Genomic DNA, 27893 nt, shown 5'->3' on the forward strand with positions numbered 1-27893 from the left:
GATGAATCATTTTCTTAAATGTTATGATGTGGGAAAAGCCTAAGAAGTAGGGAGAATGCATCTCTTCATTTGCTTCTTAAGCAGGGAATGGCAGCCAATTAGATATTTCGCAACCCCAAAGGATAAGAACTTGAAGAAAAAAAAAGAAAAAACTTCTTAATCTGACAAATAGCAATAGTTGTTTGAATTAAATTTTTAAAATTCTGTTTCACATGTTATTATTATTCTCCCTTCCTTTAAACTAGTTTCTGTTTCCTATTAATTCTTTCTTTTTATCATGATATCAGGTGCCCTAATACCTTTCTCTGAACAAGCTTCTTGTCTCCTATTAAAACAAAGTATTCCTGCATCTTCTATCTACTGCATCAGAAAAAGCTCTTTTTTCCCCTTCTAAATTATATAACTTATGAAGTCATAGAAAAAATGCAAATTAAATTCTAAGCACTGGTTTCTTTTGCCCCTTTACTCTCTCAGTGACACTTGTTTTTCTCCTCATATTGGTATTCTTCTTCCTACAGCCAAACTCTGCTGGGGAACTCTTCCAGTGTGAGCTTATCCAAGTTCCCTGTCAGGGTCATCTGCTGTTTGTAGTTGCCAGGCACCCCTTCCTCTGCTTTTCAACCATACAGTCTTCCTTTAGGGTATTATTTGATGCCCATCTAGTAGGGCTGTCAATCCCATGCCTTGACTCCAGCGTTTCAGAGGTGGGCCCTGAAGTACTGTGCTATGAAATGTGGTCAATAGGCATTTACCATTCCAGGGCCATGTTTGGTGCTCCCAGTAGTGGGCAGGAAATGAAAAAAGACCTGGATTATTATTATTTTTTTTTTAAGACAGGATCTTGCTAATTTGCTGAAGGTTGACCTTAAACTCTATCCTCCTGGTTCATCCTGCAAAGTAGCTGGGATTATAGGCTTGTGCCACTGCACCTGGCCTAGAGAACATGCTTGTTTGAGTTCTGATATTAATTCTGGATTTTTCTTCTGTGACTATAAACATTGGGATTTCGTGAACACATAGTTACTGAGGTTCATTTTTGCTGGTCTGTGGAGATTAAGAATGTAACCCAGAGAAAAACAAAGTGGTGGGGGGCGGGGGAGGGTAGAAGGAGAAAGAGAGAGAGATAGAGGGGGGATATTAACTTTTATGAAGAGAAATGTGCCTTCTACCTAAAGAAATTTCTTGTACTGCTAATAGTTGGCGGAATTGTGTAGAGGACTTTGAAGCCTTCTCCATGGTCCTGATAGACAACATTGGTAATAAGACACAGCTTGCAAGGACATGGGAATTAAATTTATTTAACTAGGTTGAAGAACAGTTCTAGAAACCTTAATTCAGTTAGTAAATTACTTGAGAGAACCACTTCTCTTTCTACCTAAATGGAACACTCATAAAGCCCCAGTAGAAATTTTACAGATTGACAATTTCTTCCAATTCCTTAGCACAACACTGAAGGATGGTACCTAAGCAAACACATGGCAATTGTACCAAAGTTTTGTGAGGAGGACATCCGTGCTCTTAGGTAATCTTATTTCAGTTGTCATAAAGCCGAATAAGAACATGATGTAGAGTTTCAGACAATGTTACCTTTCAGAAAGCCAAAATGTACTTGAGAGGTGGTATTGGATTAAAATTCATGAGGCATCAGATTTATCTGGTTCATCAATTTAAATCACCCATGAATATTAGGTGGTGCTAGATATATCTTTAACCATTCAAAGTCGAGGTCATTTATACTACCTTCATCAATCCCCTTTATGTCACTAATTCTGGCTGAACAGGTTTATTTTCCATGGTCTTATATTCTAAACCACTGGAAATTGCTCTTTTTCCAACCCCTCCTTCCTTCATTTTTCAATAAAATAACACTCATAATATAAATTAGTGGCAGGACTGTTGAGTTAATTTTGTGTAGATTTAGGAGGTAGATATTGTAGTGAGGCAGATTCCAATTTGTCATCAGTAAAATCTTCTTGCACTAAATGGTGGCCTCGCCTAACAATGGCAGGATTCAGGTTGAACTGCTATGGCTTGTGTAAGTGTTTCCCAAAGTCCCCTACATTAGGGTGGCCGTAGTGGGAAGTGTTGTGCGTCTTTAGGAGGTGAGGTCTGGTGGGAGTCCTTAGGTCACTGGGGGTGTGCCCTGAAGGGGACTGTGGAACCCTAGGCCTGTCCTCTCTCTGCTCCCTGGCTCCTGATGTGGCAACTGAGTCTCACATGCATTCCTGCCATTGTCATTCTCTGTCATCCCTAGAGGCCCAAAGGCAATCCTGGTGCCACCAATCTTGAACTTCCAAAACCATGAGCTAAGTGAACCTTTTTAAAATAAGTAGACTGTGTCAGTTATTTCATCATCATAACTAATAGGTGAACATCCTTATTGCTAGATTATCCCTGCTAATGATGTTGTAGAGGGGATTTAGGAATTGGTGTGAGTTTTGGATAACATGATATTTTCGAACTATTTTAGCTCCAAGAAACTCTAAACTGCTAGTAGTTATGTGAATTCTATTAATACTACTTCCAAATTTTCTTACTGATAGTTATAATTACCATTTGGCAATCATCTATTATATGCTAGATACAATGCCAGGTATTTTATATTCATGTATTCCAGGTAAGCCTCATACCAAGTCTCGATATTGTCTTTATCCATGTGAAATTAGAGAACTGTTATTTTATATATATATATATATATATATATATATATATATATATATATATATATATATATCTTCTTGAACACCTTTATTATATATATATAAAATAACACATTCTTTTTATTATCAAAATTGTAAATAGATCAAAAAGAACAGTGTTTTCTGTGGCTTTCATTAAAATAAAAGCATGTAGTACGCAGATTCATGTGTGTTGTTTCAACCCTTCTAGTGGATTAAAAACTCATTCTTTTTTTTTAAACTTTATTTATTTATTTTGTTGTAGTTGGACACAACACCTTTATTTTGTTTATTTATTTATTTATTTTATGTGGTGCTGAGGATCGAACCCAGTGCCTCGCACATGCTAGGCAAGTGTTCTAACGCTGAGCCACAAACCACGCCCCCCAAGCTCATTCTTAATATAGAAGGTAGTATTGCCTACTTTGTTTTATTCCTTCCAGGTGCTACAAATAGAGAAGGGTGGAACAGGTTCAATTTAGAAATTGTCTATTTTGTCCCCATGCCTTTGTCAAGCTGGCAGAGTCTTCAGGCAGGTCCTGAAACTTTTGCAGTTCATGCCCTGGAGTGGTTATTATGGAACTATGAGACTGTGCTGGCTGAATTTCTTTACAAGGGAAGAGGGAAATCAGTAGAAGTTGAGAGGAGAAGGATCAAGGTCTAACTTTGTGTCATTCCATTTTTCCCACCAAGACAGTGAGAACTCTCTTACCTTCTTGAACTTTATTCATTTCAGTATTTTGGTGGAGGAACAGGGCGATTTAACTATGCTTATGAGGTAACAGATCATTCCCTTAAGATTATTGTTTTAGCTCACTCTAGTTGATTACTCATCCTATTTTACTATCCTATAGGTCTCTTTGTTAATGTCAATAAAATTGTTAGTGTCAAGATATTTCTCTCACAGGAATGTAGTAAGATGTTCATGGTTTGATATACTGAAAATAATATTTAGGTTTTTATAAATGCCCTGCATAAGTATTTTTTTTTGGTCTTAACAGCAAAGGGAAAAGTTAAACATGTGTTTTATGATCACCTGCACATTACCATCAGCTGGTAATGTGTAGCTTCACCAGTAGCTTTCTACAGAATCATATCTTTTTATTATAGCTATTTGCAAGCAGTCATTGGTGCATTCATCATTTCTGGGTTTTAATACAATGCCAACTCAGGGAATCTGAAATCAATAAAGTTTTAGATGGGATGTGCCAGTTGGATAATGAAAGTGATTTGGAAATATAGGCCTTCATAACATTTGGGGAAATCATTCTTGTTGAATAATGTGGAGACTCAGAACTCTGCTTTTGGCAGATGTAAATAAGGCTTTGGGCCCTAAGGAGTCAAGTGGCTTATTGGAAAGTCAGCAGGGTGGCTTTTGTAAAAATCCATAGATTAATATGTACAGAGTCTATTTGAGAATCAGAACTGTGCTCTGAAGATCGAAGAACAGTGTTCATTCTTCTTTCCACACATCTGGCATGGAATGTCAGTGTTAAAAGGGACCAAAGTTCAGCCTCACTGCTCAACTTTACATGGAGGCAGTCAGCAGACTCAGAAGGTTGGTCACATATCTTGAACGATGTCTTCCAGTTCAATCTCTTTCTTCTTCATCCCTCCAATCCCTTCCAAACCTCAGAATCCCTCCATGTAATCTGAAGACCCCAAAGCTATGGAAATGGCTGCCATAATGGGAAAATGAGGCGGCCAGTCTGTCTCAGAGTCTCAGCTCTTAGTATCTGTGACCTTGGGGGAGTGATTGAACATCTCTGAGTTTCAACATTCTCATCTGTAGGATGAGATAATACTAGAGCTCCCTCCAATAGGGTTGTTATAAAGATTAAATCAGTTAAAACATGCAAAGCATTTAAAGCATTATGCCCTGATCTTTCTCCTGGGTAACTATGCACACATCTAAATCACCTAAAGGGTCTGTTGCTGTATTGGGATTCAAGAAGGTACAGTTAGTATCTGTTTGGTGTCATTATTTTGAGATTCCTATATTCTTATGTAAAATGTCAGTTGGGAATTTTAATAAAAATTCAGAGGAAAATTTTTTTTAAAATCCCAACAATTTCACTCACACATATTTCACCCTTTGGATCTCTTGAAGGGAAGCCCAGGGAACACTAAAGATTATAAATTTTCAGCCTCATTGACCCAAAGATTTTCCTATTATCTTCACAATTAAGTTTTTAAAGTAGAGTAGGAATAAAGAGTTTTTCAAATGTTTAAAATATTGTGTGTATGTGTTTGTGTGTTAAAAAAAGAAAACTTTTTAATATCTTAAAATATCTAGAATTACAAATTTTTGGACTACCACGGATTTGCCAGCTCAGAATGCAAGAAGTATTCAATTCTTGTGATTAATGAATTTTTTTGAAAAAAACTTTAATTACACATCTGAAGTCCTGATCACACCCTAGGGATTTATTTGCTTATGAAAAGTCAAACTATGAATTACAATATTGCAGAATAATTTTCACATCATCAGATTATTTTTGCCATTCATTCCACAAGTGATTTGTAAAATTTTGCAATACCTAAAAAACTTTGATACTACATTACAAAAAGGTACTTAAATATAGATGAGAAAGATAGATGTTTGTCTTCTCCTTTTGATAGTGATATTAAATAAAAGATGGAATGTTTTTTATTTAAAACCAATCCCTCATTCCCCCACCCCCAATACAATAAGTAAATAGCAACGTGAAGAAAGGCTTCCTTTAAATCTGTTATTCAGTTCAAATGTGTGTTAAGAAAAAGGTCTATTCTGTGTATAAAATATAACAACAAAAAGGGGGAATTATAAATAGAAAAATAAAACATGTAAAGGAGACAGATATTCTGTGTACATATCTTTAAAGTTCTGACAGAGAACACTTGTTAGAGGACAGAGTACACATTCCTTAACTTAATAATAAATTCCCAAAGAACAATTCCAACATGTTAATTTACCACAGTAGATTTACCCATTAAAATCAGTCTACCAGTCTTTACCAGCAAGTTTCATCTTAATTTGTACCATTGAACAGTTCAGTTGAGATGGAATAAAGATTTTCACACAAATACATTCCTACCACAGACGTTCCTGCATTGTACTGGAATATCTACCAACATTCACTAAGTCCAAAGGTAATGAATCCTTTGTCAATATCATCTCTTCACACAGTAGCGGGTCTTAAATGGAAAAGGGCTCTTAATTTTCTATTTGACTCATAGGAAGTAACTACAGAACTGGCTAATGAAAAAAGCTTATTTTTTTATTTTTATTTTTTGGAAATCAGTTTAAAAAATCTAAAGCTGTAAATAAAAAGTGATGAAAGAAAAGTAACTGGCTAGGTTTCCCTTCTTTTTTAGTCACATGATAAAAAGACAAGAAAAATGCTTAACACCCTTTAACTAGAAAATCCGGTCCCTTCACTTGCTACAGGGCTCAATTTTGATTAAGAAAGGGAAAAAACATTTTTGGCTCTAGCTTTAGTAAACAATAAATGATGAAAAATCTTGTCTTTAAGAGATCTGATACCTCAGAACGCAGACCTTAGCACATTGATGTTGCTACATTCCTCCATATAGGTTGGCAAATAAATATCTGAGCCCTATTTTGGCGGAAGGAAGGAAGGACACACTAGTTCCAGCAACAAAACAAGATTATGAAAAGAACTGACCAACACAAAACAGTATTTCTTCTCCTGAATAATAAAGACATCATGTTTGCATATAGAACAGCTTTTGCATTATTGCTCTACATATAATAATATATTAAGGAACTCATAACAGACTGCACATTACAAACTTAAGGTTCTTTGGTGAAGAATGAAAGAAAACAGTATTTGAGCTTTAAAGAAAACAATTTCATCCATGTTTGCTTTTATCTATTGATCCGCTGGATCCTCTCACAGAGCAGGGAGAGGTACTGTGTGAGTTTCACCATGGCCACGATCACCACGCCCCCGGCCATCATACACGTGGGCCAGAAGAGTGAGTGGAACAGCACGTTGGAACTGTAGAGTTTGGTTAGGATGACGTTCTTCTGGTTTCCTTCCGGGTCAAAATAGCAGGAGAAGTGTTGGTACTTCCTGAAGTTTTCCATGACGACATTCACCAGGGACATGGACTCTTCAAAGCTTTTTTCACACTTAGGTATGTAGGAGCACTGTAGAGAATGAGATAAACCGTTATACCAAGATGTGTGTGTATGTGTGTGTGTGTGGGGGGAGACAGACAGACAGTGGGAGGGGTAGAGTACAGCGACCAACTTAATTTATCAGTGAAATGACCACTGTGGTTATTCTATTTGTATTCAGACTGGTTCTTCTAGAAACCTACAGAATCCCTACACATTGCTTAAGGTGTTCCTTGATAACCCACCCATGCATTATTAAAGTATCAATTAAAGTAAAAATCAGGGAAGTGTTCATTAGCTTGCTTTAATCATTCCATATCACATACCACACACACACACACAAAGAAAATGACTCCAACTAGGCTCTTCCCCATAGCGAAGTGTGCTGGGTTGTAATTATTCCCTATTGAACATCCTTCTCCTTGGAATTAAGAGTGTAAACTTTTCTGGATTTGTCTGCTCATCAATTGTACCAATGTCTGATGTAGTTTGTTCTTTTGTTTTGGCATGGCTTCATTTGGTTCTGCTAAGTCACTTTGGTCACTGGTTACCATCTCAGGCCCAAAGTTTGACAAAGACACTTTTCCCAAAGCAGACCCAACCCAGTTTATCTTTCAACCATTCCTAATTTGAGAACTCACTGTGTCTTTCCTTTGATCTTTTCTCCTCTCTTACTCCTCCTGTGACCCCTTCTACACCTCTCTCTTTTCTCTTATTCTGCAGAATTCTCCCTTCCATCTTTTCCATTTGTGTCTCTTCCTCTCTGTCCCCTCTTCCTCTCCTTCCCCTTCTCCTCTTTCTTCTCTGGATACATATGGAATTAAATAACTTTCTTGTAGTTTTTTGAATTATATGTTATTTGAATACATTTCCCTGATTTAACGTGATCTCTAAGGACATGAAATCTCTGTGACCTGCTTTCTTTGGTCTGTACGTATGCAGTGACAAAACTGATGTAAATGATGACAGTTTTTTAAAAAGTTGGGGAAAAGGTGATGTAGGCCACTCTTCTGGGAGATACAAGCCTCCTCGGTTAACTCTTCTCCCCCTCAATGCTAAGACCCTCTCCACAGGAAAAGATTCTCGTTTCTTGTGATATATATTATCAAATGATTAATCTAACTGACTTTCTGAACTAAAGTGATTTCTGACAGAATCACCGCTAAAATATAGTATTTTAGAAAACTATGCCTCATTTTCAAAACACTGTTGTTTCAGTTGGAAAATTATCAGAATAAACTGACTTTATGAAAACCACCCATTTATTAATGGTGACCATAAATATTCACCTCCTTAACTAACAGTGAGACTGGTATCCTCAGTGTTGTGCCGTGCACAACTTACACTCCTGTATTCAGAGACACGGATGAGGTGGGCTATGGGTAAATTTTGAGGTACTTTGATATGAGATTTGGGGTGAGATTCTTGAATTTCAGAATAGACCTATACATTTCACAGGAAGAAAATATAAAAGAAATGAAAACGAAATGAAATGAGTTTCTGTTAATGGAGTATATTTGAATTACTCTTCCTCCCGACTTTGTTGGTTGGTACACAGGCATTTTACTTTGTTGGCTGAGCTGTAGTCATTGGATTGACTGTAAACAGTGGGAACTTTCTTTGATTAGTTAAAAATGGAGCATGGCATGTCAGCATTATTATAAACCATGCTTAATGTGATGTTCTTGTAGCCAGGTTTGGCTGACACCTTGAAATTTAACCGGTGAAGAATAAGTGTGAGTATACACATCCCTGTGAGTACAGCAGAGTGCTGGTATTAACACAGCATGAAGAGGCTGAAAGTATCCTCAAGAAACCAGAAGTTCACAGTGACTTATAACTAAGCTGGCAATTAGCCTGTGACTGCCAGGAAGCAAATGCTCTACTAGGTGGATGCCTCTGGATCAAAAGACTCTCAGGCACTTAAGGGAGGTGGGTACTGCTTTCTGTTATTCCAACTTCCCAGATCATGTATTTAGTTTTAAAAATATTTTTTTGAAGAAGAGTATTAAGAAAAAACAGAACAAGTACAAAAAGCCATTTATGACTGAATTCAAAGTGAGCCAATTTAGATTATAAATGCATCAGTTCCCTGTATATTTTGTGCCAATATAGTTTATAGTAGTAGTTTCAGTGGCTTAACAGTACTGAGTTATTGAATTGATTTCAATAAAAATGGCATTCTATTAAAAATAGAGTGTTTTTCCCCTTTTCTTATGCTCTCATGAATTGATTCGGCTTAAGAAAAAAAATTTTTAAAGAAACATTTTTCTGCCAAATGGCAATAACTTTGTCACTAGGTGAGATTCTTCCAAATAAAACAAGATATAAACTACCATTGAGACTATCTAGCAAGGTTGTAATACAGGAGCTGCTTATTAAAGTTTAAAGATGTCAGAATCTGAAATGTGTGTGTATGTGGGCTGGCTATTCCAAACAAGACCTGACTTGGGTCCTCAGGGCCAGTGGCACATATATGTGCAGCAGGCAGGTGCTTGGAGAAAGGACCCTCTACCCTGATGTTTTTAGCTCTTCCTGACTTCTTACCTGCCCCTTTTCAACTCACACACAAATTGGCTTCTGCTAGACCATTAACTACCCATGAAAATTCTACCATATTTCAATCATCCATTTCTTTTTCTTATTGATTTCATTTGTGATAATGAATGTATGAGGCAATGTAAAAACATCTTGACTTGTGTTTAGGAGATTTGGTTACTAGGTTACTGTTATCAAGTTGTATGGCCCCTCAGAACCAATTTCATGTATATCTTGGGGTTGCTAGAGATTTCCTGGCAGAGAATCTGTGAGCATTAAATGATAAATATGCTATAAAGCCTCCATAAATTTTTATTATTACATTTTCTCTTGGAATATCATACATGTTCACACAATCTTCTAAAAATCTTCAATCAAGTGGCATGTTCTAAGTTATGAAACCTCTGAGAGGGAAAAATTACTAGCTGTACAATCTTCATGGGGACAGCTCTGTTCAGTGGCTCTTGTGTCCCCCTTTTGTCCTGTTATATTTGCAAAACATAGAATTCTACCTTAGGATTCTAGTTTTCTGTTTCTTTGGATTAAACTATCTTCCTGAGGCCTGTAGGAACTGGGTGTAAAGCTTTAGTTGTCTTATGATTTCATCAAATGTTAGGAAGATACTATCATGTGGTTGGTCTAGAACATATGGGATATATTTTAACAAATGTCATTGATTAACACAGGTGGAAAATGTAATGTAGGTTGAAAAGATGAAGACCTTAGCATTTTAAACCTTTTCATTTATTGGAAGATATGAGAATGGAAAGGTTTAACTTTTACACTGTATATGATATGTAACAGAAAGGAACATATTAGTAATTATTTTACATACACATGTACATTAATATTTTCACCCTGGTCATAGGTGATTATTTCTTTTGTGCCTTAACACGTAACATATAAACTTATCAAACCTCTGAAGCAGACATTCAGCAGAAGATTTAATTCACATCTCTTTTCTTAATCTTGAGTTTTGTTAATCAAAACTTACTTCTTTTCCCCAATCTCTTAGATACTTGAAAGACAGAAACTTATTTTGGTATTGAAAGCCATATAGATGTCCCCTGGCATGGCCTTTCCTATCCTAGTTATGAAAACCTGTTATTGGGTTTTAAGAGTCTTCTGTGGTCAGTGAAGACTGAACAATTATATTTTCTTTTCAGTTCTTTGGAAAAATGACTGAAAATTTCCTTTTCTTAGCTTCACTTCCAGAATCTTTTACATCCACAGAGTTTTTTTTTTTTCTCTCTCATGATGGACAGAAGTTTTGACAAACTACCTGTTGGGGTTTTCTTATAAACACGCTTCACTGGGCATGTGTGAAGCAGAGTGACATGCCTTCATCCCAAAGATAAAAGATTCCAGGAGGGGAGGGAGCAGTGGGAGCTGGATCTGGCTGAATAACCTCACTGTCAGGAAGAAGGGAATTATCAATTTCTCAGGACCCCTCAAGGGAGGGGTTTGTCTTTCATTGGCTTCTTTATAAAAAAGAAAGTGTGTTATTTCAGAAATGGGTCAGAAGTTTAATGAAAACCAATCAATATTTATTGAGTGATAGTAAATATTGTGCCAATGTGTCTTTTACCATGCTAAATATAGGCATCAAAATCATAAGCAATGAGACCCCAATAAAGGTGGGGTGATGAGATGGAACAGGAATGTATCTAAAAATGCCTTCATCAAAGCCTATCACCTCAGAGTAGATTACAGATTTGTAATTTGCCCTAACCAGTAGTTAGGGCATCCTAGTTCATGATGTCCTAAGTTAAACAAACAAATAAAAATGATCATGTAAATAATATGTACTTTTCATTCCAAAGTCAGATGGAATTTTTTCTAGTGTACTTAAACAATATAAATATTCATGAAGCATATACAATTTGCCAGACTTTGTGTTCTATGCTATAGATATAATCCTATATTCAAATTAATAAGACATAATCCTATATTCAAAAAATGAGCTCAGCAGCTGGTAGCCTTGGGTTACTCTGGCCCACAGGTATATTTTGAACTTCAGAGTTCTTTGAACATTAGTGATGAACAAATGTTGAGAAGGCAATTTTGGACTTTATTTTTCTTTCCTCTTATGAGACTTCCAGCTCTTTATCACTTTTAAAATAGTGAATCCTTATCCCCCCCCCCCCACTAGTTTAGACCTGATTAGTTTGCACTTGAAGTATTTGCTTGATTTTGGCAAGTGGGACTGTTGGAAGTGTTTGGTAGAGAAATGGAAAACAGAATTCATGCTCTGCTATATAAGGTCATTTTTTCCTTTCCTATATTTTCCCAAAGTTCTTACATCTATTATGGCACTTCTATTTAATTTGGAGTAGAGAACTCGCTTAAAAGATGCAGAAATGAGAGAGAAGCTGTCTAGAGCCTTGGAATTATTCAATATCTGGAGTAGCCTATGTAACAGAGTCTGCAATTCATGGTGAGTCAGATATCTCATCTAAACCTTGACCCTTTTCCATGGTCTTCTTGGTATTGGGAAGAAATAGTTTCTTCTCCATGCTCAGAAACATAGGTTTATGGAAGCTTCTTACAGCACACCCTTCCTTTCATTTCTGCATGGAAGTGGCTTCAGCTGTCTCAGAATTCAGTTTTGGTGAATAGTGACTAACTTTGTCAATCACAGAAGTATCTCTGAATCTGTGGTTGTTATGGTTTGGATGTGAGACAAAAGCTAAAGTGTGAGACAATGCAAGAAGGTTCAAGGAGACATGATTGGGTTATAAGAGTCTTAACCCATCAGGCAATTAATCCCCTGATAAGAATTAACTGAGTGGTAACTGAGGTGGGTAGGGTGTGAATGGAGGAGGTGGGCTTTGAGGCATGGCTTTGGGGTATATATTTGTATCTGGCAAGTGGAGACCCCTCTCTGCTTTCTGAGCATCATGTGAGCTGCTTCCCTCCACCACACTCTTCTGTCATGATGTCCTGCCTCACTCTGAGCTGAGGAACAGAGCCAGCTGTCAATGGATTGAGACCTCTGAAACCATGAGCCCCTGATTAAACTTTTCTTCCTCTAAAATTGTTCTGTTCAGGTCTTTTGGTCACAGCAGTGAAAAAGCTGACCAAAACAGTGGTCCCTAGCAATTTCAGCAACAATATAATACATTTAGCAGGCTAATTATGGTGATGTCAAAGATCAAATTTTAGGGAATGTTTCTCAACTTTTTTTTTTTTTTACCATTTTCAGAATAGCTTCTGTCTGTATCATATATTATATTACACTGGCTACACAACTGAATACACAACATGATTTCCCTGTGGAGCCACAGAATTATCTACACATAATTCGATTCTTTGCTTAAGGTCTTTTACCTGATCCTATGAACCTCTTGGAACACGATGGAATGATGTAGATTCTCACCTACTCACCAAAATACGCCAACAGAAGGATAAATATTTCATAGAATTTGGATTTTCAGAACTCTTTATTCTCTCAAGAGGATTCTCTGAATTTTTTTCTCTTTAGGAGACAGTGTGATGAAGTAAAGAGACAGAGTTTTAATTCAGACCTAGTTAATTGTTAAGTGCATAACTGGGGAAATTCATTTTCTAAACCCAGCATCATTACTGTAAAGTAGGGGTAACAGTGGTGCCTAACATGTGTGATTGTTGCTACAATTAAATAAGTTAGTTTGTGTAAAATATTTAGCAATTCACAGTGCCTGGCACATTGTAAGCTCATGATAAAATTTGGCTATTATTATTTTAGGAGAAGTAAATGAGATGTTCTTAGTAAGATTTTCAGCATAGTGCTGGGTACATAATACACAGTGGGCACTTAATAAATGCTGGGTCTCTTATTTTCCATTTAGATTCTCAACTTTATTTTCTTTATTCCATATCCTAGCAATATTGTGCATCAGAACTAAGGAGCTTTGCATACAATTTCAGGATTTCATAGCATCCAAAGACAAAGTTAAATAAAATGTAAGCAATGATTCTACCACTGTCTGGAAACATTTCTAGTTGTCACAACTAGCCTGGGGAGGCTCATCACCTAGTGGATTGAGGCTAGAGATGCTGCTACACATCTGACAATGTACTGGGCAGGTTCCTACTTCACCCTCACTGAAAACAAGGAATTATCCTACCCTAAAAGTCTATAGTGCTGAGTTGAGAAGCTTTGGATATGTACAGTCTCTGAATTTAGAGAAGCTATTAAAACTTTAAAATGGGTAAGAATATGAGGGGTGATGCTGTTTGGAGTTATAAATAACTGGCTAATATATGAAACTTATCCCCCACTAAAATAGCTATCTTCCCTATGACAATTATATAAAACATCATACATGGTATTATAAAATAACCAAAAAAGGTTATATTTTCATGTTTTACACCATACTGCATTTTGAATCCACCCTTAAAACAGATGGGCATTTTTTGAGAATCCCTGCTGAGCAAAAGAAGTTAAACTCCCAAAGAAGATCAGAAGGGAGGAATTCATAAGCAACAATCACAGTGAATTAATACTTAGCTACTGTTTATGATTCTAGTGACAGCCTTGTGGCCAAGGGAGGCAGAGGCCCTTGAGCCCACTGCAGCTCCCAGAGACCATTAGTCAGCCAATGGCTCCATAAGAGCATGCCAGCTTATCAGCTTAAGCAGCTTTCGTTGTAATGTTGACAAGAGACTGGGCACAGAGTTTAAAGGCAAAGAAAAAATATGAGAGTGTGAAAATTTAAAATTAAAATCCTTTTGAATATCTTTCTACAAAGATACAGACAGCTTAATTGAATCATTTTGCCTCCTGGTGGCTCAGGTCAAACCTTGCCAGTAGTTCCTTATGTATCTCAATAACTGAGTTCAGAGGCTAGGGATGTAGCTCAGTGGTAGGGTGCCTGATTAGCATGCAAGCATGAGGCTCTGGGTTTGATCCTTGACACCACAAACAAGATACAACACACAAATACATGCGCGCGCACACACACACACACACACACACACACACAAGGCTGTACCCATTTCTTTGTAACTGGGGAAAAGACCATTTCTGGTCAGGTTGCAGGAAGGTAACAGAAAGAGGAGGTTGACATTGAGAATATTTTTATTTATTTAAATTTTTTTTTGCCAGAAATATCCTAAACATTCTTCATGTTGCACAAAGATGGTTAAATGACTTTGTGACATGAAGATAACTGCATTTTCAGAATGTATATTTCTGATTAAAAGGAGAGACTCTGCAGAGAATAAAGAACTTCTGGGCTGGGAAAGCAGGTTGAGTGTCTGGTGTCTTTCCTTCAGGAGTGTTTGCTAATTGTGAAAGGTGACTGAGTGTCTGTCTAAAATCCTAAATAGCACTTTTGAGATCCTTGCAGAGCTCTGGGTAGGAATTATTATTGAAGGCCTATCAGGTGGGGAACTGCAGGATCCCCCTATTCACTTTGGGGTTAGGTCTCTGCAAGGCTGCATCCTAGGTGCAAGCCTAGGAGCAACTTCAACCTGAAGTACATAGGTTCTCACAGGGACTGCAGCTTAGATTTGAATATCTCAATTTATGAAGTTAGAATGCAGTGGTCCTAAAGGATTGGTGTCTCCAGGGGCCTCCCAGAAACAAATGAAAATATTTTTTGGAAAAAATGACATCATGACATTGTCCCATGCTTAAACTTATTTTTGTAAATAATTTTAAAAATATGATCTCCAACAAACAAACAAAAATATCTAGAAAGCACAAGACAACATAAAAACATAAAAAGAAGAAAAAAATAGAATGATTACATAGGGACTTCAGATATTGGAATCATCAAAACAGACTTTAAAACAACTACAATTTTACTTTTTACATAGAAATACTTAAATAGAAGAATTAGAATGGAGAGGGAAGATGGCGGCGAAGGGAGTGCATCACCCCTGTGTACCGCGTCAGTGTGCGGGAGAATGACGAGTTAGAATGGCTAAAAGCTATCTTGTTAGGAATTTCCAGCAAAATTGGGGTGCTCCAAAACCTAGAGGAAGGATTTACATCGCACGAGGATCAGCTACGGGGGCTCAAATGCGAGAGATTTGTCTGCACGGAGGGTCACGCTGCTTATTCAGCAAATCGCCCCCCGGCTAGAGTCTGCGGCGCGCGCTGGGAAACGACGAGATAGCAACGCAAAGATACAGCGCTGCGGATTCTGCGGGCTTCTGCCAGCTGTGCAATCACCATGCTCAGTGCTGAATTCTGGGTTTGAGACGGGGGAAGGAAGAGGTCCAATTCGGTTCTCCACACCGGTCAGACCACAGAGGAAGCCATCGGCCACCATCTTGGAGAGCTTACGTCACCATCCCTGTTTTTGACTGATCGCAGCTCATTCAGCCATAGAACAGGTAATTCAGGCTGCCATTCGCCTGCGTCTCACAGACAAATTACTCAGGCTCAGTGCTAAAGAACCCGCGGAAACTGCTTATTGGAGCCTGCTCCTATCAGAACATACACCGAGCACGGAGCGGACGAATCCCGGCTCCCGGAACTGCTCTGGCCCAGGGCTAAAGAACCCGTGGAAACTGCTTCTCGGTCCGGGTCCTGCTGAATACTGTGGAGGTAAATACCAACCGAGCCTTCATAGGCAGTGGCAACAGGATTGAGATGGGGCTTGGGAGGGCCGGTCAGGTCTCACCCGTTGCTTTGGTCACCCGGCAAAGGGAACGAAATGCTGCCATTTGCATGGGATACCAACATGGCAGAGATCTGATGTCATCAGACAGCGGCGGAGGAGAGAACTTCATTGATACCAGCGGCGACAGAAACAGTTGGTCTCCTGGTAAAGAAAGTGAGTCACAAACACCCGAGTCTCTCTCACTTTGTCATCAACCCAGAGGGGCAGAGCAGAGCCGCCCCCCGCGCCGGGAGCAGGCCCAGCGGCCCGCCGGCGTGCTAGTCACGTCACCACAATTGGAGTAGGGGCAGAGCAGAGCCACCACCCGCGCCCGCAAGGTAGGCAGACCTGCGACCGACTGGCAGAACAGGCCCAGTGGTCCGCGGGCGTGGTAGGAGGGGCAGGGCAGAGCCGCCGCCCGTGCCTGCAAGGTAGGTAGACCTGCGATCGACCAGTGGAACAGGCCCAGCGGCCTGCCGGCGCGGCAGACACATCACCCCATTTGGAGTAGGGGCAGAGCAGAGCCGCCACCCGCGCCCGCAAGGTAGGCAGACCTGCCACTGACCGGCAGCACAGACCCAGTGGTCCGTGGGTGTGGTAGACAAGTCACACCAATTGGAGGAGGGGCAGAGCAGAGCCGCCGCCCACGCCTGCAAGGTAGGCAGACCTGCGACAGACTGGCGGATCAGGCCCAGCCGCCTGCCGGCATGGTACACACGTCACCCCAATTGGAGTAGGGGCAGAGCAGAGCCTTTGCCCGCGCCCGGAACAGGCCCAGCGGCCCGCCGGCACGGTAGTCACGTCACCCCAATTAGAGTAGGGGCAGAGCAGAGCCGCCTCCCACGCCCGGAATAAGCCCAGCGACCCACCGGCGTGGTAAACACGTCACCCCAATTGGAGTAAGGGCAGAGCAGAGCCGCCGCCCGCGCCTGCAAGGTAGGCAGACCTGCGACCGAATGGCAGAACAGGCCCAGCGGCCCGTCAGCGTGGTAGACAGATCACCCCAATTGGAGGAGGAGCACAGCCGCCGCCCGACCCTGCAAGGAAGACTTTTCAACTATACAAGAGCAATATAAATATATAGGGGGAAAATTTCAAAAACACAACAGTTTCACCAAGCAGAAAGAAACGCGAGCAGTATGAAAAGACAAGGAAAGAAAGGACCACAAGCAATGCAGGTCAACTCAACTTTAGAAGAGATAATAGCTGCAGCAGATGGAATGTCAGATAAAGAATTCAGGATATACATGCTTCAGATGTTCTGGAGTCTCAAGGAAGACATTAGACAGCAAAATCAGACAATGAAAGATCATTTCGACAATGAATTACACAAACAAATCCAGGAAGCAAAAGATCAACTATACAGGGAGATAGAGGTTATAAAAAACAAACAAACAGAAATCCTAGAAATGCAGGAAGCAATAAACCAACTTAAAAACTCAATTGAGAATACTACCAGCAGAGTAGACCACTTAGAAGATAGAACATCAGACAATGAAGACAAAGTATTTCAACTTGAAAAGAACATAGACAGCTCGGCAAGACTGTTAAGAAACCATGAGCAGAACATCCAAGAAATATGGGATAACATAAAGATACCAAACTTAAGAGTCATTGGGATACAGGAAGGTATAGAGGTCCAAACCAAAGGAATGAGCAATCTATTCAATGAAATAATACGAGAAAACTTCCCAGACTTGAAGAATGAGACAGAATCCCAAATCCTAGAAGCCTACAGGATGCCGAATGTGCAAAATCATAAGAGATCCACACCTAGACACATTATAATGAAGATGCCCAACATACAGAATAAGGAGAGAATTTTAAAAGCTACAAGAGAAAGGAAGCAGATTACATTTAGGGGTAAGCCAATCAGGATAACAGCTGATCTTTCAACACAGTCTCTGAAAGCTAGAAGATCCTGGAATAACATATTTCAAACACTGAAAGAAAGTGGGTTCCAACCAAGAATTGTGTATCCAGCGAAATTAAGCTTCAGGATGGAAGATGAAATTAAAACCTTCCACGATAAACAAAAGTTAAAAGAATTTGCAGCTAGAAAACCATCTCTTCAAAACATCCTTGGCAAAACATTACAGGAAGAGGAAATGGAAAATAACAATGAAAACCAACAGTGGGAGGTAGGACAGTAAAGGGGGGAAAATAATCAAAGAGGAAAACAAACCATGTTTAGTAACATAAATAAACAAATATGGCTGGAAGAACAACCCATATCTCAATAATAACCCTAAATGTTAATGGCTTAAACTCACCAATTAAGAGACACAGGCTAGTAGAATGGATCACAAAACAAGACCCAACAATATGCTGCCTACAGGAGATGCATTTGATAGGAAAAGACATACATAGGCTGAAGGTGAAAGGTTGGGAAAAATCATATCACTCATATGTACTTCGGAAACAAGTAGGAGTGTCCATACTCATATCAAATAAAATAGATTTCAAGCCAAAGTTAATCAAAAGGGATAAAGAGGTATACTACATACTGCTCAAGGGAACCATACACCAACAAGACATAACAATCATAAATATATATGCCCCAAACAATGGTGCAGCTATGTTCATCAAACAAACTCTTCTAAAGTTCAAGAGTCTAATAGACCACCATACAGTAATCATGGGAGACTTTAACATACCTCTCTCACCACTGGACAGATCTTCCAAACAAAAGTTGAATAAGGAAACTATAGAACTCAATAACACAATTAATAATCTAGACTTAATTGACATATATAGAATATACCACCCAACATCAAGCAGTTACACTTTTTTCTCAGCAGCACATGGATCCTTCTCAAAAATAGATCATATATTATGTCACAGGGCAACTCTTAGACAATATAAAGGAGTAGAGATAATACCATGCATCTTATCTGATCATAATGGAATGAAACTGAAAATCAATGATAAAAGAAGGAAGGAAAAATCATGCATCACTTGGAGAATGAACAATAGGTTACTGAATGATCAATGGGTTATAGAAGACATCAAGGAGGAAATTAAAAAATTCTTAGAGATAAATGAAAACACAGACACAACCTATCGGAATCTATGGGACACATTGAAAGCAGTTCTAAGAGGAAAATTCATTGCTTGGAGTTCATTCCTTAAAAAAAGAAAAAACCAACAAATAAATGATCTCATACTTCATCTCAAAATCCTAGAAAAAGAAGAGCAAAACAACAGCAAAAGAAGTAGAAGGCAAGAAATAATTAAAATCAGAGCTGAAATTAATGAAATCGAAACAAAAGAAACAATTGAAAAATTGACAAAACTAAAAGTTGGTTCTTTGAAAAAATAAATAAAATCGACAGACCCTTAGCCATGCTAGCGAAGAGAAGAAGAGAGAGAACTCAAATTACTAGCATACGGGATGAAAAAGGCAATATCACAACAGACACTTCAGAAATACAGAAGATAATCAGAAATTATTTCGAATCCTTATACTCCAATAAAATAGAAGATAGTGAAAGCATTGATAAATTTCTTAAGTCATATGATCTGCCCAGATTGAGTCAGGAGGATATAGACAACCTAAACAGACCAATATCAATTGAGGAAATAGAAGAAACCATCAAAAGACTACCAACTAAGAAAAGCCCAGGACCGGATGGGTATACAGCAGAGTTATACAAAACCTTTAAAGAGGAACTAATACCAATACTTTTCAAGCTATTTCAGGAAATAGAAAAAGAGGGAGAACTACCAAATTCATTCTACGATGCCAACATCACCCTGATTCCTAAACCAGAAAAAGACACTTCAAAGAAAGAAAACTACAGACCAATATCTCTAATGAACCTAGATGCAAAAATCCTCAATAAAATTCTGGCGAATCGGATACAAAAACATATCAAAAAAATTGTGCACCATGATCAAGTAGGATTCATCCCTGGGATGCAAGGCTGGTTCAATATACGGAAATCAATAAATGTTATTCACCACATCAATAGACTTAAAAATAAGAACCATATGATCATCTCGATATATGCGGAAAAAGCATTTGACAAAGTACAGCATCCCTTTATGTTCAAAACTCTAGAAAAACTAGGGATAACAGGAACATACCTCTATATTGTAAAAGCAATCTATGCTAAGCCTCAGGCTAGCATCATTCTGAATGGAGAAAAATTGAAGGCATTCCCTCTAAAATCTGGAACAAGACAGGGATGCCCTCTCTCTCCACTTCTGTTCAACATAGTTCTCGAAACACTGGCCAAAGCAATTAGACAGATGAAAGAAATTAAAGGCAGAAAAATAGGAAAAGAAGAACTTAAATTATCACTATTTGCAGGTGACATGATTCTATACCTAGCAGACCCAAAAGGGTCTACAAAGAAACTATTAGAGCTAATAAATGAATTCAGCAAAGTGGCAGGATATAAAATCAACACGCATAAATCAAAGGCATTCCTGTATATCAGCGACAAATCCTCTGAAATGGAAATGAGGACAACCACTCCATTCACAATATCTTCAAAAAAAATAAAATACTTGGGAATCAACCTAACAAAAGAGGTGAAAGACTTATACAATGAAAACTACAGAACCCTAAAGAGAGAAATAGAAGAAGATCTTAGAAGATGGAAAAATATACCCTGTTCATGGATAGGCAGAACTAACATCATCAAAATGGCGATATTACCAAAAGTTCTCTATAGGTTTAATGCAATGCCAATCAAAATCCCAATGGCATTTCTTGTAGAAATAGAGAAAGCAATCATGAAATTCATAGGGAAAAATAAAAGACCCAGAATAGCAAAAACAATGGTAAGCAGGAAGTGTGAATCAGGCGGTATAGCGATACCAGACTTCAAACTATACTACAGAGCAATAGTAACAAAAACAGCATGGTACTGATACCAAAACAGGCGGGTGGACCAATGGCACAGAATAGAGGACACAGAAACCAATCCACAAAACTACAACTATCTTATATGTGATAAAGGGGCTAAAAGCATGCAATGGAGGAAGGATAGCATCTTCAACAAATGGTGCTGGGAAAACTGCAAATCCATATGCAACAAAATGAAACTGAATCCCTTTCTCTCGCCATGCACAAAAGTTAATTCAAAATGGATCAAGGAGCTTGATATCAAATCAGAGACACGCCGTCTGATAGAAGAAAAAGTTGGCTCCGATCTACATTCGGTTGGGTCGGGCTCCAAATTCCTCAATAGGACACCCATAGCACAAAAGTTAATAACTAGAATCAACAAATGGGACTTACTCAAACTAAAAAGTTTTTTCTCAGCAAAAGAAACAATAAGAGAGGTAAATAGGGAGCCTACACCCTGGGAACAAATCTTTACTCCTCACACTTCAGATAGAGCCCTAATATCCAGAGTATACAAAGAACTCAAAAAATTAGGCAATAAGAGAACAAACAACCCAATCAACAAATGGGCCAAGGACCTGAACAGACACTTCTCAGAGGAGGACATGCAGTCAATCAACAAGTACATGAAAAAATGCTCACCATCTCTAGCTGTCAGAGAAATGCAAATCAAAACCACCCTAAGATACCATCTCACTCCAGTAAGATTGGCAGCCATTATGAAGTCAAACAACAACAAGTGCTGGCGAGGATGTGGGGAAAAGGGTACACTTGTACATTGCTGGTGGGACTGCAAATTGGTGCAGCCAATTTGGAAAGCAGTATGGAGATTTCTTGGAAAGCTGGGAATGGAACCACCATTTGACCCAGCTATTCCCCTTCTCAGTCTATTCCCTAAAGACCTAAAAAGTGCATGCCACAGGGACACTGCTACATCGATGTTCATAGCAGCACAATTCACAATAGCAAGACTGTGGAACCAACCTAGATGCCCTTCAATAGACGAATGGATAAAAAAATGTGGCATTTATACACAATGGAGTATTACTCTGCATTAAAAAATGACAAAATCATAGAATTTGCAGGGAAATGGATGGCATTAGAGCAGATTATGCTAAGTGAAGCTAGCCAATCCCTAAAAAACAAATGCCAAATGTCTTCTTTGATATAAGGAGAGTAACTAAGAACAGAGTAGGGACGAAGAGCATGAGAATAAGATTAACATTAAACAGGGATGAGAGGTGGGAGGGAAAGGGAGAGAGAAGGGAAATTGCATGGAAATGGAAGGAGACCCTCAGGGTTATACAAAATTACATACAAGAGGAAGTGAGGGGAAAGGGAAAAATAATACAAGGGGGAGAAATTAATGACAGTAGAGGGGGTAGAGAGAGAAGAGGGGAGGGGAGGGGAGGGGAGGGGAGGGGAGGGGGGATAGTAGAGGATAGGAAAGGCAGCAGAATACAACAGACACTAGTATGGCAATATGTAAATCAATGGATGTGTAACTGATGTGATTCTGCAATCTGTATACGGGGTAAAAATGGGAGTTCATAACCCACTTGAATCAAAGTGTGAAATATGATATATCAAGAACTATGTAATGTTTTGAACAACCAACAATAAAAATTTTAAAAAAAGAAAAATTAGAATATTGCAGGAAACTAGAAATGATAAAAAAGTCTCAAGTGGATATTCTAGCACTGAAAATAAGAGAAATTAAGAACTTAATAGATGAGATTAATAGATAAAACCTTGAGTTGGAGCTGAGGAAGGGATGCTAATCTAAGTAAATATCCAGAATAAAGTAAAGAAAGACAAAAAGAGTAAAAATACAAAAAGAAGAGTGAGACACAGAGGGGATGTAAATGAGAAAGCCAAAATATGACCAATTGGAGTCCCAGAAGGAGAAGAGAGAGGAAGTGAGGATGGAGACAATGTTTGATGAGACAATGTCTGAGCATTGACTAAGACTGACAACATCAAGGAACAGGGCAAGAAGCCTGGGAGCTAAGAAGGCTAAATAAAGATAACCATGCACTTCGGCACACAGCTGTTAAACTGTAGAAAGAAAAAGGAAACGATCTCTAAATAGGCCAAGATTACCTTCAAAGAAGCAGAAATTAAGCTGAGTACCAATTCCTGAACAGTGACAATTTCACCAGATGACAACAGAAACAAAAGAACAGCCAACTTTGAGTTTGGATCTCAGCAAATTCATCTCTCAAGAATAAAAGTGAAATAAAAAGTATTTTTAGACAAATGAAAACTGAGAAATTCTTTACACCAGATACTGCACTAAAATAAATACTAATTAGAGAATATTCTTCAGGCAATGGAAAAAGGATCCCAGATGGAATAGCAGAGATAAAAGACTGAAAAAACTTAAAGTGGAAAAATATGGAGGCCCATATAAGTTAATATTTACTACATACAACAGTAATAATAATGTTCACATGAGTATATCTATATATATATAATAAAAATGATAATAATATGTAAGTTGAGAAAATAATGACAATTTAAAATATTTTAACATTCTCAATTAGTCAAAACTAACATTGTAATCTCTAGGCTAGACACTAAAAGAACACTTGACAGATGAGGTAGTTTCTGAGAAAACAGAGGGAAAAGTAGGATCATAAAAAAAAAATCCAGTGAGGATGTTAAAAATAGTGGCTGTGTGTATGTATATATATATGTATATTTCTCTCTCTCTCTCTCTCTCTCTCTCTCTATATATATATATATATATATATATATATATTTCTCTCTCTCTCTCTCTCTCTCTCTCTATATATATATATATATATATATATATATAGGGTCATAATCTTGACCCTATATAAAAATCAATTTGAGATAGATTGTATTCTATTTGAGAAAAGAAAAATAATAATGCTCCTAGAAGATAATTTGGGAGGATGACTTCATGACCTCAAGGTAGGCAAAGACTTATTCAGTAGGACAACAGAAGTACTAAACAAAAAGAAAAGATTGACAAAATTCGCCTACATTGAAATTAGACACGTCTTTTATTGAAAGATATTGTTCTGACAATGAGTAGGACCCATGATAGGAGAAGATTTTTGCTGCACATAACCAACAGAGGTTTCATATTTAGGCTTAAAAATTCCTATAATGAGTATGAGGAAGAAACAACCCAATAGACCAAGGAGCTGAGGGACTTGGATTGACACTGCACACAGGAGGATATCCAAATGACCAATAATTAAATGAAAACGAGCTCGACAAAATTAGTGATCAGAACCAGTAGGAGACAACAACACACTAGTGAAAGTTAAAGACCACAGATGATACCAATTGTTGTTGAAGATTTGGAGTGATAAAAACACTCTGTATATACAGAGTTGGTGGGAATATGAATGCCTATAAACACTTAGAAAACCATTTGTCATTATCTATTAAACTTTAAGATATGTAGACTCTATGATCTAGGTAGTTCATTCCCAGGTTTATACCTGTCAGAAATATGTCTGCTCGAACATGAAGAGCCATTTATGAGAATACCTAGGGCAGTGTTATTTGTAATAGCCCCGAACTGTAGTTAACTCAGAATGTCCATCAATAGTACAATGAATGAATTGGCATATTCATACAGTGGAACATAGTACAGACACAAAAATGAACCACAACCAAATAGAAGGGCTCTGAAAATACACTGTGAAAAGGAAGCCAGATATGAACAAGGTTTTCTATATGATCTCATTTATATAATTTTTTAAAAATGAGGCAAAAATAAAGCATAAAATTTAAGGATATACGTTTGGGTATAAAACTACGAAGAAAAATAAGAAAACAGTTACCATAATAGGCAGGACAGTGGTCATCTCTGGAAGCTATTGAGAGAAGGTAGAAAGGGTGTTTTGGAGTGCAGGAAATGTTTAATTTCTTTACTCTTGTGGTATTTACATGGGAGAATCTCTAATACTTGAGCTTTATGTTTTCATTTCATGCCTGTTTCTGGTTAGGTGTTATAATTTCCACTTAAAAACAAGGTAGTGGGGCTGGGTGTGATGGCTCATGAGGATGAGGCAGAAGGACCCTGAGTTCAAAGCCAGCCTTGGCAACTTAGTGAGGCTGTAAGAACCTAGCGAGAGAACCTGTTTCAAAATAAAAAGGGCTGGGGGTTGTGGCTCTGTGGTTATGCGCCCTTGGGTTTAATCCCCAGTCCCAAACAAACAAACAATAACAACAAAAAACCCCTAAGGTAGTGGTGCAAATAATCCAAACAATGACCTAGAACATTCTGACAGGAGAAAACATACTGATCTTAAATATATAACTAGGACTTTTAATGGTAGTTTTACTCCCTGTTTATAGCCTGGTTAATGCAATCTCAGGGCTGCAGTGATCCAATGTCAAAATGAGAAAATGGAAAGAGTCCCATTTTTTGGTGCCTATTCAACTTTGGCTCCTTTTCAATTCCTTGGCTATTTGAAAGTTTTATAGGTATTCATTATTACAGGTCAGCTTTGATTTAAAAATCTGACTTGAGGGAAGATCTTGAAAAACAAACACCTTGTGAGGGTGTTTGCAGCACAGATTTAAGATTGCTATTGTTTGTGGATACTACAAATGAAAGAAAAATCAGAAGAAACATTTTCAAATAACATTCTTTGAAATATTCATTAAGGTGAGTCCTCAGAGATATTTGCAAGAATTCTCTGAAGTTTTAGTAACTAAAACACAGGGTGAATTTCTGATATGTTGACATACATTCTAGTTACTCTCTCTGTTCTAGTATTGAACCTCCAAGCTATTGTACCCTCCACATAACTAGAAGCTATATTATTTCAGTCCTGGCAATTATAATGAAGTTTTTATATGAAAGATTAGAGTACATGAGGATTGTATTCTGGGAATAAAAGCCTATTGTTCTATTGGAGAGTGATATTAGATTGTCTTGGCATATGAAAGTATTCTGTACATCTAAATTGCTACTATAAAATCCAAAACTCAATATAAGTTAAAATTGATAATGGCAGGTTGGTTCTCCTGAAACTTACTGGTTATCCCAAATTTTATTAATATAAATATTATGTTGAGCTTTAACACAATACACATTTGCTGAGCATGATTCCATCAGTGCAGCCAACCTCTATGAATACAACATACATGAAGAAACACACACACACACACTGTGACCATGGTTGAAGATTTATCCTGTGCTAGGTACTGAGCTCTGTTCAACACTACATCCTTTGTTCTACTTCTCACAATGACCTTGCAGGGTGATTATTTGTTATCATCTTTTTAGAGAAAAGGAAACTAAGGCTCAAAGAGGTTAAGTTATATCCTCAAGGTCCAAGAACCAACTGATAATGATTGTGGAAAAACAAAATATAGCAATGCAGTTTTACCCTTTGGTTCCCAGGTACATGGCAAATACTTAGTTTTTGATATGCACATCTCTAACTAAGCTCTATTCCTACTTTGAAAGACTCAGCCTGCTGGCATAAAAATAAAGAAAAATTTATCTTCCCAAATGGAAGTCAAGGCAAAATCTGCATTACCACAATATGGGGCATGACTTGTCTATGGCTTGCACAGAGAAAAAGTATTTTCCAGGCCAGAATCAAATAGTGAGTTTTGTGAATGGAGGCGGCCAGGGCCTACTTTCTGGTGATATTTTCCTTTGAAATGCTGGCAAAGGGGAACTTCAGAGAGAGACAAATGGGACACGGAGCTCTGTGGGGGTGCATGGATACAGTGTGCCAAGCTCCTACCTTCTGATTGATTTTCATTGTCTCTTCAGTGTGGTAGAGAAGGAGCTTTTCCCCAGAAGAAGTCAGGTTCACGTACACCTGGAGGCAGGGGTACTGAGAGAGTTTCCAGCAGTCTGGCCCACAGCTGAAGGAGCAATTAAATGTCTCCGTGATGGACGCATTCAGCAAGGTGCATTGAGTCTCTTCAGTCCACACACTACAGAGAAAAGGAAAGAGTGAGCAAAAGGCCGAGAGTTACTGGCAAGGAAGCTGTGAGCAGAGGGAATGGTGGCTCAGCTCCTGGGCTGGAAGCCTTTTCCAAATCTATAATACATCCGTCTGCATAAAGTTTATGCTTTTGAACAAAGCTGCTTTAGGCAAACTCTAACATAGCATAGACAAACTTTGGAACCTGAGAATTTTCTCAGTGACCTCCATTGGACATAATATACTCCAAGGCTTGATTGGTTAGTTATTTTTTCTTATTGAATTCCATGGGAAGCACAAAGTATATTTCTAAATAACGATCTGTGCTTGCCCTGTATTTCTGCATGTATAACTTCTTGCCTTGCACCAGTCCTTATCTCTGCTATGCCTCCCTTGGTGCTTTCTTCACCTGCACCTCCTCCTCTGCCCAGTTTGTAGGCAGAGAAGGTGTAAGGGCAGAAGAGAGGAAAAAAGGGGTGGAGTGGCTTGGGGTCCAACTTGACAGATGGAAGTCAGAGATACAATGCCGTACGGTCATTCTAAAAAGGGAAAAAAAAGATAACCCCTGGATTAGGTGAAGAGAAATTACTTATTGAATCCTTTGAATTCTAATTGATGTTTCACATAAATTATCTCCTTTTGAAGGTGAGTGAATCAAGGGTCAAAGAAATCAGGTAACAGGTACAAAGACATGTAGCTGATAACTGATAGAAGTTGTGATTCTACAAAATCCAGTATTTCTCTAAGTCCTGGTTCATTCTATTATGCTGTGCTGCCTCCCCATAAAGCAGTAGAAAAGAAACCCATCTGTGCAGACTAATGGGTTAACAAGGATGCCCTGAGGCCTCTCAACTGGAAAGAGTCCACCTGTCCATTGGTCATCTTTAATTTTAGAATGCCTTTACTTTTATGATCAAGGTTAACATTTGTAATTAGAAAGTAACACACCAGCAATCAATGCTTTGCTTCTGGGTATAACTGATTACCATAGTGATTGGAAAACAACATGTTTTTGTGAAGATTAATACTCTTTCCTTTTGACATCCACAGCTCTCTGCACTTTTGCATGTGTGAAGTTCTATGCCAGAGGCAAGATACTGCACCTACTCTCTTCTGGTGTGGCAAACTATATTTTCCTGGAACATGGATGGTCAGATTTTGCTT

The 27893-nt window shown here is 38.3% G+C and overlaps 1 protein-coding gene across 1 annotated transcript in view; it reads right to left on the minus strand.

Annotated features, from left to right (window-relative positions):
- Nucleotides 1-6549: 6549 nt before the first annotated feature.
- Nucleotides 6550-27893, minus strand: part of Kcnmb2 (potassium calcium-activated channel subfamily M regulatory beta subunit 2) — a 39240-nt gene continuing 17896 nt past the window's right edge. The window contains exons 3-4 of the mRNA XM_027942234.2: nucleotides 26544-26739; nucleotides 6550-6834 (exon numbers count right to left, since the gene is read on the minus strand). Coding sequence (XP_027798035.1) covers nucleotides 6550-6834; nucleotides 26544-26739 — 481 coding nt within the window. The remainder of the gene's footprint in view (nucleotides 6835-26543; nucleotides 26740-27893) is intronic.

This window comes from Marmota flaviventris, chromosome 8, assembly GCF_047511675.1.
Source record: "Marmota flaviventris isolate mMarFla1 chromosome 8, mMarFla1.hap1, whole genome shotgun sequence".
NCBI classification, from domain to species: domain Eukaryota; kingdom Metazoa; phylum Chordata; class Mammalia; order Rodentia; family Sciuridae; genus Marmota; species Marmota flaviventris.